The 13,466-nt window shown below is 43.1% G+C and overlaps 1 protein-coding gene across 2 annotated transcripts in view; it reads left to right on the top strand.

The window, feature by feature from the left end:
• lmtk3 (lemur tyrosine kinase 3) overlaps positions 1 to 13,466 on the top strand; it is a 32,176-nt gene that overhangs the window by 11,881 nt on the left and 6,829 nt on the right. For both annotated transcript variants that reach the window (XM_033640473.2, XM_033640471.2), the window contains exons 7-13: positions 706 to 854; positions 948 to 1,032; positions 1,189 to 1,310; positions 4,168 to 4,317; positions 4,438 to 10,762; positions 10,864 to 11,027; positions 13,066 to 13,199. In XM_033640473.2, coding sequence (XP_033496364.2) covers positions 706 to 854; positions 948 to 1,032; positions 1,189 to 1,310; positions 4,168 to 4,317; positions 4,438 to 10,762; positions 10,864 to 11,027; positions 13,066 to 13,199 — 7,129 coding nt within the window. The remainder of the gene's footprint in view (positions 1 to 705; positions 855 to 947; positions 1,033 to 1,188; positions 1,311 to 4,167; positions 4,318 to 4,437; positions 10,763 to 10,863; positions 11,028 to 13,065; positions 13,200 to 13,466) is intronic.

Here is a 13,466-nt window from a genome sequence, read left to right as displayed (position 1 = left end):
CCCCTTAAATCCTAAACACTGAACTTTTAATTTACTTTCATGTGGTCTTTACTTGAGTTACTCCTTGTTCTAATTTCATTTTATGTGAGTGGCTCTGCATAATATTTGCTGCAGGAGTGATAAATTATTGGAATTATAGATGTTCCCGTGTCACTGAAACCTGCTTTGCATCGGTACAATCGGTTTGTTTTCCTTCCCTTAGCCGGCTTAATCACTGACTGATTAAGAAAACTATATGAGTGGACTCTGAGGCCAAACAGAGGCACAGGCAGATCAATTACAGCGACGCAGCGAGAGAAACCAAACAACACTGGGGGCCTCGTAGAGCGCTATTATACTGCTTGATAAAGTCTCCCATTGTCCTTTCCTCGCGGATGTTTTCTATCCTTTTTATATAGTCCTCATTTTATTTCCTTGCCCTTCCTGAAGCACAAATGACTAATACAAAGGCTGGCAGCTCATTACCAATTCCCCTGCTGCTTCTGAGGCCCTGTGATGGAAAACACCTAAAAGGGATGTATTTACTGCAGAAGGCACAAATATTCTCTTTGCCCTAACGGTGTTGCCTGAAAGTTTTATATGTGTTTTAGGAGGAGGGCACAAGTACTTGGCACACACACTTGTGGCTGAAATGGTATTAACTCATCCTCTACTTAAGACTGCATCCAATTCACTGCTTGTATTATTGTTGTGGTGTAAAACTAGGGTGACCTGAAGAGGTATCTGAGAGCCCAGCGCAAGTCAGACGGGATGACCCCCGACCTGCCGACCAGGGACCTCTTGACTCTTCAGAGAATGGCTTTTGAGATCACCTCTGGTCTGCTGCATCTCCATGAAAACAACTACATCCACAGGTCCGTCATGACGTCACCCGAGTCTTTAAACATGATTGTATTTCTGTTCAATGTGGCTGATTGTCAGAGTTTGTGTTCTGCTCTTTGCTGCAGTGATCTGGCTTTAAGAAACTGCCTGCTGACCTCAGACCTCACTGTTAGGATAGGCGACTACGGCCTTTCACATAACCATTACAAGGTACGTCAGTCTGTGCTTGTATTTCTCTTAAAAATAAACATCTGTTTAATCTTATATTTTAAATCTGTTTGTAGCGCCTTTATTTTGTCATGTAAATAATGACATAATTCAATCTTTTCTTCAGTATAAAAATAGTTATTCTATGTCTTTGTGAAGGAGGACTATTACCTAACTCCAGACAAGCTGTGGATCCCACTACGCTGGATAGCTCCTGAGCTGCTGGAGGAGTACAGAGGATCTCTTATTGTCACTGACCAAACCAAGACCAGCAATGTGTGGTACGTTTTACAGCTGTCACAGCTGTTTATATACAGTGCAAGCCAGGCTGCTAACAGCCAGTTCATGTGGGTAGTGCTCTGATAATGCCTGTCTGTCTGGTGTCTGGTAGTAAACACTCAGTAGCTATTGTATTCAGTGTATGTGTAAAATCTAATACAATCTGATGCAACAGCTCAGATGTAAATTCTACCTTTATAAAAATAATGCGGCTCAGTTTTGATTGACAGTGTTAATATTATTGGGGTTGTAGTTTGCAGTGGTGCTGCATTATATCAAGAGGTGTTTCTAGTTTTGCTCAGCCCATTTACAAACATGAGGGTGGAGAGTATTGGAAACAGATTTTGATATAATGCAAAACACCAGCAACAACAAGCACAGTAATACATACAACATATTGCATAGAATTAACACCTTTTAGAGAGTTTTAACATAAACTTGCCAATTTAAGGTCGATAAAGATAGAATATGTGGTAGGCCTGTTTTACTGGATTGTATTAGACTGTATAGGTGTACCTGTTAAAGTGGCCATATAGAGTATACTGTCAGAAGGAAAATTATTTGTTAGTTCAGGTGGCTTTGTGTCTCAATGACATTTAATACGGTGTCCCCCAAGGAAGCATTCTATGTCCTATTCTTTTTTCGTTATACATGCTCCCTCTTTGCAACATAATTAGTCACAACAATGTCAAATATCACTGTTATGCTGATAAGACACAACTATATATCTCTGTTTTGCCAGACTTCTTTAAATGCTCTTTTTACCTCTAAATAATGTGCAGAAAACATAAATTCTGCGTGTATGTGGTCCAAAAGCAGAAAGGTGGAGACTACAGTCAATGTTTGCTAACCTGTCTAAACAAATTTAAACACATTACAGATCTGGGAGTGATTTTAGACCCTGATCTTAATTGTATCTGCGATTTTAACAAGATTGCAAAAACAGCATTTTTTCATTTGAGGATCATTATGAAAGTCAGACCATCTTTAACTCAGAACGATGCTGAAATGCTGTTATATTATTTTATTACAGCCACTTAGATTATTGCAACTCTCTTTTTACTGGTCTCCCTAAAAACATTTTATAGTTACTGTTAATTCAGAAGGCTGCAGTCAGAATTTTAACCAAAGAACTGATCTCATTACCCCTCTGCTCGCATCACTGCTCTGGCTACCTGTATTTTTTAGAATTGATTTTAAAGTCCCTTAACTTATCTTCAAAGCATTGTATTATCCAGCACCTTCATAAATCAGTGACTGCCTCTCATTTTATGCGTCAACAAGAACTCTCAGATCTTCCACTGCCGATCATTTAGAAGTTCCTAAAGCAGTGGTTCCCAACTGGTCCAGCCATGGGGTCCAGATTTCTCCTTAGTCATTAGTTCGAGGTCCACACATTCAGAGTCATACTTGTGTTTGGCCATGTCGTTGAGCTAGGTTGCTGGCTTTGTCAAGTAGCTGTCGGTTAGTCACTCACTTTACAGCAGGAAACAGCACTTCATAGTAAAAGCTCTGTGCTGAAAATTTACTGACCTTAGAAAAACTTGACACATTTGCGAGTCACTTGCGATCCATTCAGAATGGGCCTCACTTTTGGAGCGCAACCCACCAGTTGGGAACCCCTGTGCTAAAGTATCCCATGAGAAATCTGGTGAGACCACTTTCCTTTTTTTATGGCCCTAAACTGAAGAACTTGGACCTTAGAACAGCAAACAGCAATAGGAAATTGAAGATTTATGTTTTTATTTTGGCATTAAACTTGGATTAATCTTATTAGTGTCATTGTTAAAGTGTTGTTGTATTGTGACCAAATTATTTTTGTTTGTTTGTTTTTCTCTCAGTCATTTCTATAGCTATTATTGTGATTTTTTTCTTCTTTTTTATTGTTTATAATCATCTGATCTTGTCTTATTAAGCACTTTGGGCTGCATCTTTGAAGTTGCTATATAAAGTTTGAATTATTATTATTATTATTATTATTATTATTATTATTGTTATTATTATTAGTAGTAGTAGTAGTAGTAGTAGTAGTATGTGCTTTTTATACTAGTCTCCACTCATTCACCTATTGAACCAGTGTTAGACCATTTGTTCTCTGTGGAAAACAAAGAAACTTCAAACCTCTTAATGCCACTGAAATTGAGTATGAGATGTTCTGAACACCTGATGTATTGACACAGTGTGCAAATAATCTGAGATGGTCTTTGTAGGTCCCAGTTTGAGTTTTGATTTGACCCAAAATCTCAAACTCTTGCATTTTTGAATTGAAGTGAAAGTAGAGACAGAAAGACACAGCTGATTTCTCAAACAAATCATTCCACATATCATTTACACGTAAGCCTATCTTTAAAGATCAGTGTGATCTCAATTTTGCTGGAGCAGAATTTGGAAGTCCATCAATTTGTTAGCAGTCGTAGCGCCATTGCCAGGATCGGTAACATCAGAGGGAGTGATGGAGGAACAAAAGCACAAGCTGGACTGAACCCCCTGCCCTCGATATTACAAAGTCCACTTTAATGTGTTTGGTTGAATGACAATATTCTGGCAACGAAACACACAAGTTGAGGAGGAGTACCATTTCCTCTCACAGAAGACACAATGGCAAAAGATTTAGGAAAGATTTTTATTACTTCTCCAAACAAGTTTTTTCCTCTGATAATATAATAAGGCATCTATAATGACATAACCAACAGAATATAATCTCAAGTGTTTTCTCATTATGCCTCTTAATCTTGTATGCTTTTAAGTCAGAGCTCTGTATAAAACAAGGTGTTGGTGTAAGAGCATTACATAACAAAAAAACTTAGAGGTCTGTGAAGATCTGCCTTTCACCATCTTTACATCTCCTCTTTCCTTCAGGTCCTTGGGGGTGGTTATTTGGGAGCTGTTTGAGTTTGGCTCTCAGCCCCACAGACACCTGAGCGACGAAGAGGTGCTGACCTTCGTCATTAGAGAGAGACAGATCACCCTGGCCCAGCCCAGACTGAAACTCTCCCATGCAGACTACTGGTCAGTATTTATCCACCAAGTGCAGTTGTGCAGAAATGATGATTATGTTAATGGAAAGTGAAGATGCCCTAATTCTGTCTCTCTAAACTTAATTCCTCTGTTGTTCTTTCCTGTCCTCAGGTATGAGATCATGCAGTCCTGCTGGCTACCTCCATCTCAACGCCCTTCTGTAGCGGAGATATTCCTCCTCCTCTCCTCCCTCCTGGCTGCTGAGCGAGGAATGGTGAGGGGGAGTGTGGGCGAAGAAGATGAAGAGGATGAGGAATATGAGGAGGGCAGAGGAAGGAGAGGGGAGAGCGAGGAGTCATTTGAAAGACGCTGGGACTTACTCCGTCCACCTGCCTTCCAGACTGCAGCAAACGAGCGACAAAGGGAGAGAGAGTACGGCAGGGAAGACAGAGACAACTCCTACCCCCTGCTGGACCCTGTGGGGAACTGTATCACCCCGTCCTCGTCTGAACTGGACGACATCTTGACGGTCACCGAAACCAGCAAAGGCTTGAACTTTGAGTATTTCTGGGAAAAGGCTCATGCCAGACGAGGCTACAAACCTCTTCCTCCTCCTCAGCCAATCCCGACTGTGAACAATAACCACAGACAGTCTTTGGACACTCCCACTGTGGTCCCCGTGATAAGCGCCCGCAGCCCCTCCCTTGCCAGCGAGTACTACATCAGATTAGAGGAGCACACCCCCCAGGACAAGTCGCCAACTCTTAAAGGGAAGATGCAGTCCTCGTTCCGCTCTGACTCGATCTGCCCTGGAGACATGGAGCTGGTGGAGATTCGTAGTGGCATGCTGGGAAAAGAACGAGTCCCTTATTGCTCTTCTGATAAGTGTGGAAAGGGCCTCCAGACCATCAGATCAAGCGAGGTTCAACTCCAGGTGCCCAACACAGGCGTGGCTGAATTCAGAGACACTTCGTGCAGAATGACGGACTTCTCAGTAGTCGATTTGGGAGACGATGATGAAGAGGAGAAGAAAAGGAGCAGTGAGGCAGATAAAAAGTCCTCGATGAGTTCTCAAGCTCCGGTCCTTCCTCCGAAGCCTCGCTCTATGTCCATGTCATCAGCCAACCACCTCCACTCACGCCCCCTCCCCGCCCCTCCACTTGGTTATAGAGGACTGCCTCACTACACCATCAGTGGAAAAATCGAAACAGACCCACATCACATGAGTAGCTGTCCGCCTTCTACCTTTGATCACCTGGGGCTCCATCGGTCCCGACAGACTCTGCCACCATCCCCATCCCTCTCCCCCTCCCTTCCCCCATCGAGCCATCCAATTTACCCCCAACCTCCTCAAATGTGCCCCCCACCCCTGCCTCCCCACACCAAACCACAAAGAAGCTGCCCCAGCTATAACACAGCAGACAATTATTTAAGATACAGTAAGCCGCAGATGCAGAGATCCAATAGAGACCCACTATCCTGTGACCTGTCTGACAGAGAGGGTGGTAGCAGGCATTTAGCATCATTGCACAACTCCAGAGAGACCTCTCATTCTCGTGCAAAAGACTTTGACTCTCCTGTTCGTCGAGAAAACCCATTGCGCCCAATTTATCGCAATTTACCCCGCCCTCAGCCCACAAACCCCTCGCTTGACAGACAGTCTTCATCCAGTCCCACCTACTCAGATGAGGATGACTCTCCCTTCATGTCCCCTGAGAGAACCAGCGGTGGGACTACTGTCACTCACTCCAGCCTATCTGAAGACGCAGACCCAGCCTGCGCTGAGTTCTTCTCCAGGGGAATGAAAAGGACCCAGTCACGCCTTGACACCATCCTTCCTGCCATTTGGAGGGAAGACGCTGAACTTCACGCAGAACGTGTGGCCGCTGCCAAGAAATCCCCCATGCATCTGTTTCTGACAGAGATATCTAGTGTGACAGAGTCTAGTGAGTCCAAGTCAGAGGCTTCATGGGAGGGAGACAAGGAGGAGAAAAGAGACGGAGAGAGATGGGGGAACTTTGTGCTGCCCAACAGAGGGATGCGCCGTTCCCAGTCGCTGATCACAGAGCTGGGGTCAGCAGGACAGTCATGGGTGCCGGAGAAACGGGCAGGAGCTCAGGAGGACGCTACTGTAACTAAAGAATCATTCCAGCGGGATCTTTTCCTCACAGAGATCGACACAGGAAGGATGGAAACGGATCCAGAGGGAGGATCAGAAAGTGATCCAGTAAAATACCTCTATCCTGCAGGATCCAGATTGCGGCCCTATGTCTGTGCTCCAGGCCTTCCCTCTTACACCGAGGCTGAGGAAACATATTCAAAGGGTATACGGAGATCTCGCTCTCTCCTCTCTGAGATCACCATGGGGAAGCAGGAGTCAGACCAGCAGCAGACTGAGAAGGAGCCTCGGAAAACAGAGATGACCAGAGAGGAGTTCCTGAAGGAGATCCAATCAGCAGAGACTTTCCTGACTGAAATCATATCGAGACAAAACGCCACGGCAAACAGAAAAGAAGCGGACTCATCTTACTCCCCTACACCGCTGTCTCCTGAATACGAGTCCATATGTATTGACCCAAGCTCCGCTCAGACCATCAGATTTCAGACAGAGAGCTCCGTACGAGCATCCAACAAAGGCAACCATGAAACACAAACTGAGGCCATCTACGCCCAAGTGACCAAGCGCGCTAAAAAGGGTGAGATAAAGGTTTCTATGAAGCCTGAGATCCCAGTCCTTCATATAGGGCCAAATAAACAGGCTCCCAAACTGGACAGCGAAGGAAACAGTGCTGACCACTGCCAATCTGGCGAGTTCGTGTTTTCAGAAATCATGCCCAAAAATGGTCTCCTGCACAACCAAACACTTGCATGTGAGAAAGAAGAGGAGGAGGAGAGCGCAGATGGACCTGCCTTACCTGCCAGAGGAGAGCAAACAGATCTCTTGGAGCACTCTCCTTCTGAGTCCACTCAAAGTGTTAAAGATTCTAACACTGTGCTACAGCGTGAGAACAAAACGCTAACCACAAATGAAGCAGATACTCAAAAGGCTGCTGTAATAGGGAATGGTGAATTAATGAAAGAAGGCCTACAGGCCAGCAGCCCCAAGAGACGGGATCAAACATGTGGAGAGACCGATACCACATCATGTGATCCTGACAAAGAACAGAGCCATTCTGATAAGGTTTCTTCAGTGGACTCTGAACATATCACGACACATGATTTAGAAAATGTGGGTTCTCAAAATAGCGATGAGACTAAAAGAGAAAATTCACTTCAACACAATGACACCGGGCAAGAAAAACACTGTCATGTTGCTGAAAAGGTGCCCACTCCTGCTGCCACTCCAACCACTCCAGATTGGGACCCATCCTCTGATGTCTCACTTATCACCCCCACCGACTCGGTCCTGTCACCTATGACTTCAAACTCAGCCGACTGTCTCACACCTAGTGACTCATGGACAAGCAGTGGAGGAGGAGGAGGAGTGGGAAGCGGTGGGTGGCGAGCTCTGGGAAATGAAACACCACATCGAGACTCTGCCTATTTCTCAGACAGTGACTGGGAGGGGGACGGGATGAACAGAAGGAGCAGTGATGGACTGGTTGCCTCCAGGCCGAGCAGTGGTCGAGGAGGGGATCGGGGAACACTGACAGGGATAGAGGAAAAAACTGAGGAGGAGGGAGAAATGGGAGAAAAGAGCCCCTTAAGAAATAGTTTACAGATGTCAGATAAAGGTAAAACTATTGAGGAAATGAGTACTCTGCATCAGCATGCACCAGAAAATGCCGTCTCTCATTTAGGCGATGACAAAGACATTTTAAACAAAGGGCTGGAGTCAACACAGAGAGACGATTCTGGCATTTTCCAAAACGAGAGCATAAAGTCAACGCTGCTGTGTGATGACCCACAGGCCAAGGACTGTGTTGACTTAATAGATAAGTTGTTCTCAAAATTAGATGATGAGCCACTGAAAGGGCTCCCACACAGCGGTGGGTATCCGATAGACAACCACTACACAGATGGCATCATCTCTCAGATAACAGATTGCAAATACCAGGACGCTGCAGAGAACGATTTAAATCGACATTCCAAGAGCCTCGCTGAGACAAACATTTTGATCGAGTCTATGTCTGGCAGCCATTCAAAGGATTGTCTGTTAAGGCCAGGCAACAAAGATTACACAAGTGATACAGAGAGGGATATTGATCTCTCTGCACTGAACTCCCTCAAATGTAGAAATGACACTGTGGAATCAGTGACACCTTCCCAAGTTGACAACAGAGAGTCAAGATTATCTAAACTATACAGTGTTCAAACCAGTGACGCCACACTCAGCGGTGAAACCCCGTCAGTAGTCGAGCCAAGTGATGATGGGAAGTCTGTATATGGTAAAGTTAGTGGTCTGACGTGTCCTTCTTGGGCTGAGGAGGCTGAAGAGGCTGAGAGACGTGAAGACAGACCCAGTCTGGACCACAACGAGCTGGGTCTGAGAAACCTGCGCTGCTCAGATGGCAGCGAAGACAAGAAGGTCACGACAGAGACGGAGAAACAACTAGCTGCCGCAGAGCTGCGTAACGCCATGAAGGAAAAGTCACCCATGAGAGGAGCAGCAAGTCGGACGGACTCTGCTGACATCATGGATAAAGACTCCTGTGAGGGCCTGGACGTGAAGACTAAAGAGTTATGGAACGCTATGGATGAGGATGAGGAACGTGCAGGATCTGGAGTCATTAGGGGAGAGTTTGACTGCCACCGTTTTTCACAGTCTAGAGACTTACGTTTGTGGCCTGATGAAAATGATCAGTGGGCCTCTCCAGAGAGGAGGTGCCAAGACGAACTGAAATCTGAATTTTTCTCTGGGTTCAGTAATAAGGCCTGGGAGGTGGGGGAAAGGCTTGTTGTAGGTCAGGAGTTTTGGGAGACTGAAGAAAATGATGAACTTGCAGGAAGTGAACCACACCCTGCCATCTTGGAGGGCTGCGAAGAAACCTGGAACGATGAAACACAAGGACTCGCCGGTAATCCTGCCATGAAGGAAAAGTGGGACTCTGCAGTTTCTAATGACCAACAAGCTCCCCAAGTAGTAGACGTACAACAGGAGGAAAACATTGAGAACCTAGTAGAAATTGGCGGTTTCAACGAAGACCTGAAAAGAGAAATCTCAGATATTGAAGTAGAGAATATAGAAATCCCAGAGCAGGAGTCCTTGGAGGAAGCAGAGAGGCAGATTTTGTCATGCACAGAGACAGGAAGGGACAGGGAAGGTCTGCTAGACTCCACAGAGACAGAGGAAAATCAAAACTTTAACAGATGGCCTCAGAATCACCTCTGCAAGATCCAAAAAGAGGGACAGACATCAGCCGAGCGTGTCGACAAAGGCTCAAATTTAGAGAACTGTTTCAGTCACACTTTAGAGAGTTCAAACATATCTATTTGCATCACTGAAGCTCCTCATGAGAACTTTTCAGACCTGGAAAATGTTGAATCAGGCACAGAGTCAGAGGCTGAAATGAAACCATGGCTTTCTAGGCAATTTATAGAAGACAGAGTGAGCATTATAAATGAAGAAGAGGATTTCAGAGACATGCCCCTTCCACCCAATCCCATCTCTTGTCCCAGTGACCTTGATACGCAGGAGATAGATCCACAGGTGGACAATTTCAGCTCAGTAGATTTTCCTAGTCCTCCACCAAGCATAGACCTTGATGTGCAAGATGATAAATTGGAGAGTTTAGACGACTCTTTTCCTAGCCCACCGCCATCTGTTATAGAGGCAGAGGAGTTTATTAGTCACATTAATCTAGACGACTTTATTGCTAGCACTGAGACAGAGCCGTATATTTCCCCAACTCACAATGCAGATGTCTCAGAGCCACCTCTGCAAGAATCACCACCTGCTACAACTCAGAGTAAAGGGATCTCAGCCAATCTGAACCTCCCCTCTGTGCACATAACACTGGTCGATGAGAACAACCTCACACCCAGCACAGAACAACAGCATGAACATAATAATCTGTCACAGAAAACACCGCCTGCCACCCCATCTTCACCCCAAGTTCCCCTCAACAATCTCCCAGAGTTACTGATTTCTGAGTGGAAAGATTTGGACGAGGAGCCCCTGGAGGATTTTGAAAAACTGGAACAACTGTGTTGCATATCTGGGGACGAGGAGGACTCTCTGGGTGACCTTTTTCTGGGGAACTTGGAGCTCCTGGAATCTTTGAAGAAATCACCTGAGCAGAAAGGCAGCAGTGGTGGCGATAGTGATACAGGTGAGGAGATAGGTGGCTCCTCTAGTCCTGAGGGGAGCAGCGTGGATTTGAAGGAGGACGGGATCCCTGAGAACTCTGATCAACCGGCAAAGTCTGCACCACATGTGATCGAGGATCCTCAAGAGGAGAAGAATGACGGGCAGAAATCACCAGGCCAAACATCTGATGTCAAAGACCAGAGCTCTTTCTCTAAGATGACAACAAAGAATGGCCTCATGATGCAGGTGAGCATGTTTTCTCGTGTTTTGTTTGTTGTAAAAGTGCTCCTTATATTACCTCTCCGAGTTTAATCCCTGCTCTTTATTGTTTTGTTTTGTTGCTTCAGGTGTGTGAGGAGAGGCTGCAGTTCTCGCTCAGTGAGAACGTGAAAACAAATGTGCTCTGGGGGTCGACTGTTAAAGACACGGTGATGCTGCGGCCCTGGGGGGAACAAATCACGGAGAACAGCAGCGAGCTGGTCACTGTGGAAGAACAAAAAGAGGATGAAAGGTACGACGAAGGCTGAACTTAGGATTTATACTGAAAGAATAATTCACTTAAATTTAAAAAAAAAAAAAAACTCCAACTCAAAATATAGTTTATACTTTCCTCTGGTGGTGTCTTACTCACTGCAAAACTAAAAGAAAAATTAAATCTAAGTAAGACAAAATATCTTAAATCAAGGCAATACATGCTTGTTTTTTGTGTCAAGATTTGGGGAAGTTTTTATGTTAGAGCATTTCACTTTTTCTTTTTTTTATACACTTTTAGTTTTAGCTTTTTTTGTTGTTTGTATATACAACCATAAGTGTCATTTCTAACAACTTAAAATATTCTTTCCACTATCAGAAAGGTAAAGGGAAAGGGAAAAACTGAGCAAAATGGGTGAAAAATAGAACAGCCATGGTTACAAATATCCATTTTCAAAGAAAGGCATATATATATATATATAAATCTGTTACTGAGATTTTAATACTGGTTCTGAGTAACTTAACGCTTGAAACTAGAATTACCAGAACTTAAAAGAAGTTTTATCAACACTGAAAAGTATAAAGCTGCTTTGTTGAAGTCAGCATTTGTTATTTCAAGCATCTTATCCTTTCCATCTCCTCAAATATTAAGAAAAGGTAATGACCAAATGAAATTCACAAAAGCACAGCACAGCAATCATATACTTCTATAGACAAAATATAATGCAGAAAAAAGACACGTTTTATATCTGGGGAACAGAACAGGCTGTGAGTCATTTGGACCAATTTTATATTTTTTATTTTTTAAAACACGTAAAATATCCAGTCTCAAAGAACCCACAAGTATCTTAAATCTAGTGCAGCCAGACAAACAGAACGACAGAGGGCAGCCAGCGGAGGCCCAGTGATGGCAGGTCACAGTTCCCAGTGGGTCATTGTAATTTATGATGACAAATATACTTATTTATAGTGTAGCTGTACTGGTTTCAAGATATAATTTATAAACTTATAGTCTTATATAAATAAAGTGGCACTAGCATTTGCTATATTTAGCTACATTCTTGTACATATTGAGAAAAAATTCTCAAAACTTTTCTCTGTAACCAGATTTGTTTTTGTGAGGACATATCAAGTAGATTGTCTTGTTTTTCTCTGTTTATTATTTTGCATCTACATAATTTATTATTAACTACATTCATATATTGTTTGCATATTTTATTTTGCTCTTTAATTTAAATTTGATATATTCAAATTTAAATTCAAATATATAATATATATACATATAAGATTGTTTTTTAAGAACTGACCTTTTTCAGTATGGAACCCCCAAAGTCCTGACAGATGAATTTTTTTCTTTTTATTTACAAAAGTGTATCATCAATAGTGACCTGGAGGGCTCTCTAATTTACAGCCATGCAGATAATTCTTCTAGTTTTCTTTGCCCAACTTTCGAGATATTTAATTTACCCCCAATATAGTGAGGGTGAACAGATTTTCATTTCCAATGCTCAGACCATTAAAAATGTGTATCTAAAAAAAAAAAAAATCAACATCACTTTTCAGAAACAGTGTCCCTGTTACTTTTAAAAATCTAAACAAATTGCAACACCTTTTCTGAGGAACCATTTATTTTGTGGAAAGTAGTTCCAACAAAAACTGTTGACAGCAACATTTGTTAATTGTCTAGAGTAACAAGGATACTGCCTATTATTTTAAATGTAATTTTTCAAAGCTGTGAGCACAACATATTAAATGAAAAAGAGATGAATGTTACAAAATCTGAGCAGATAAAAACAAAACGATCTGAGTAGATACCACAAGGAGCAAATGGAGAAACCTATTTTGGTGAACAGACCATTTAATATTTCAATTCAATTTTCAATTTTATTTATAAAGCCCAATATCACAAATCACAATTTGCCTCACAGGGCTTTACAGCATACGACATCCCTCTGTCCTTAAGACCCTCACAGCGGATAAGGAAAAACTCCCCAAAAAAAAACCCTTTAACGGGGGAAAAAAAAACGGTAATATTCATGGTTTAATTATATTTTGTTGATTGTGTTTTGTTGTTGTAGCCAAGAGGAGCAGGAAAGTCCCCCCAGCATTCAGCCCGACACAGAGTCTGATGAAACTAAAGCTGAGCCGCTCACTGTGATTGAACAACCTGAGGTCACGACCCCTCAGCCTACTGCAAACCAGGCAATGAAAGGTACGTTCATGTCACACGTATATCGCTGATATTCATGACCGAGACCATGAAATACAAACCACAGCAATTTATTTATTTTTGTGTCAATGTTTGTTCTCCCATCCTGCCGAGTGTTTAAGATACCAGCTTTAGAGATTTCTGAAGTTTCATATAGGAAATACTGCTACACCCACCAATTGTATCACTGTGCAGAAGGAAGTGTGCATCTACTTATGGATGGGAGAATTGTACTCCTGACAGCACAACACATAAACATTAATGGCGTCC

The sequence above is a fragment of the Epinephelus lanceolatus genome, chromosome 10, assembly GCF_041903045.1.
Source record: "Epinephelus lanceolatus isolate andai-2023 chromosome 10, ASM4190304v1, whole genome shotgun sequence".
NCBI lineage: Eukaryota > Metazoa > Chordata > Actinopteri > Perciformes > Serranidae > Epinephelus > Epinephelus lanceolatus.
This window is presented reverse-complemented; position numbering and strand designations above follow the sequence as displayed.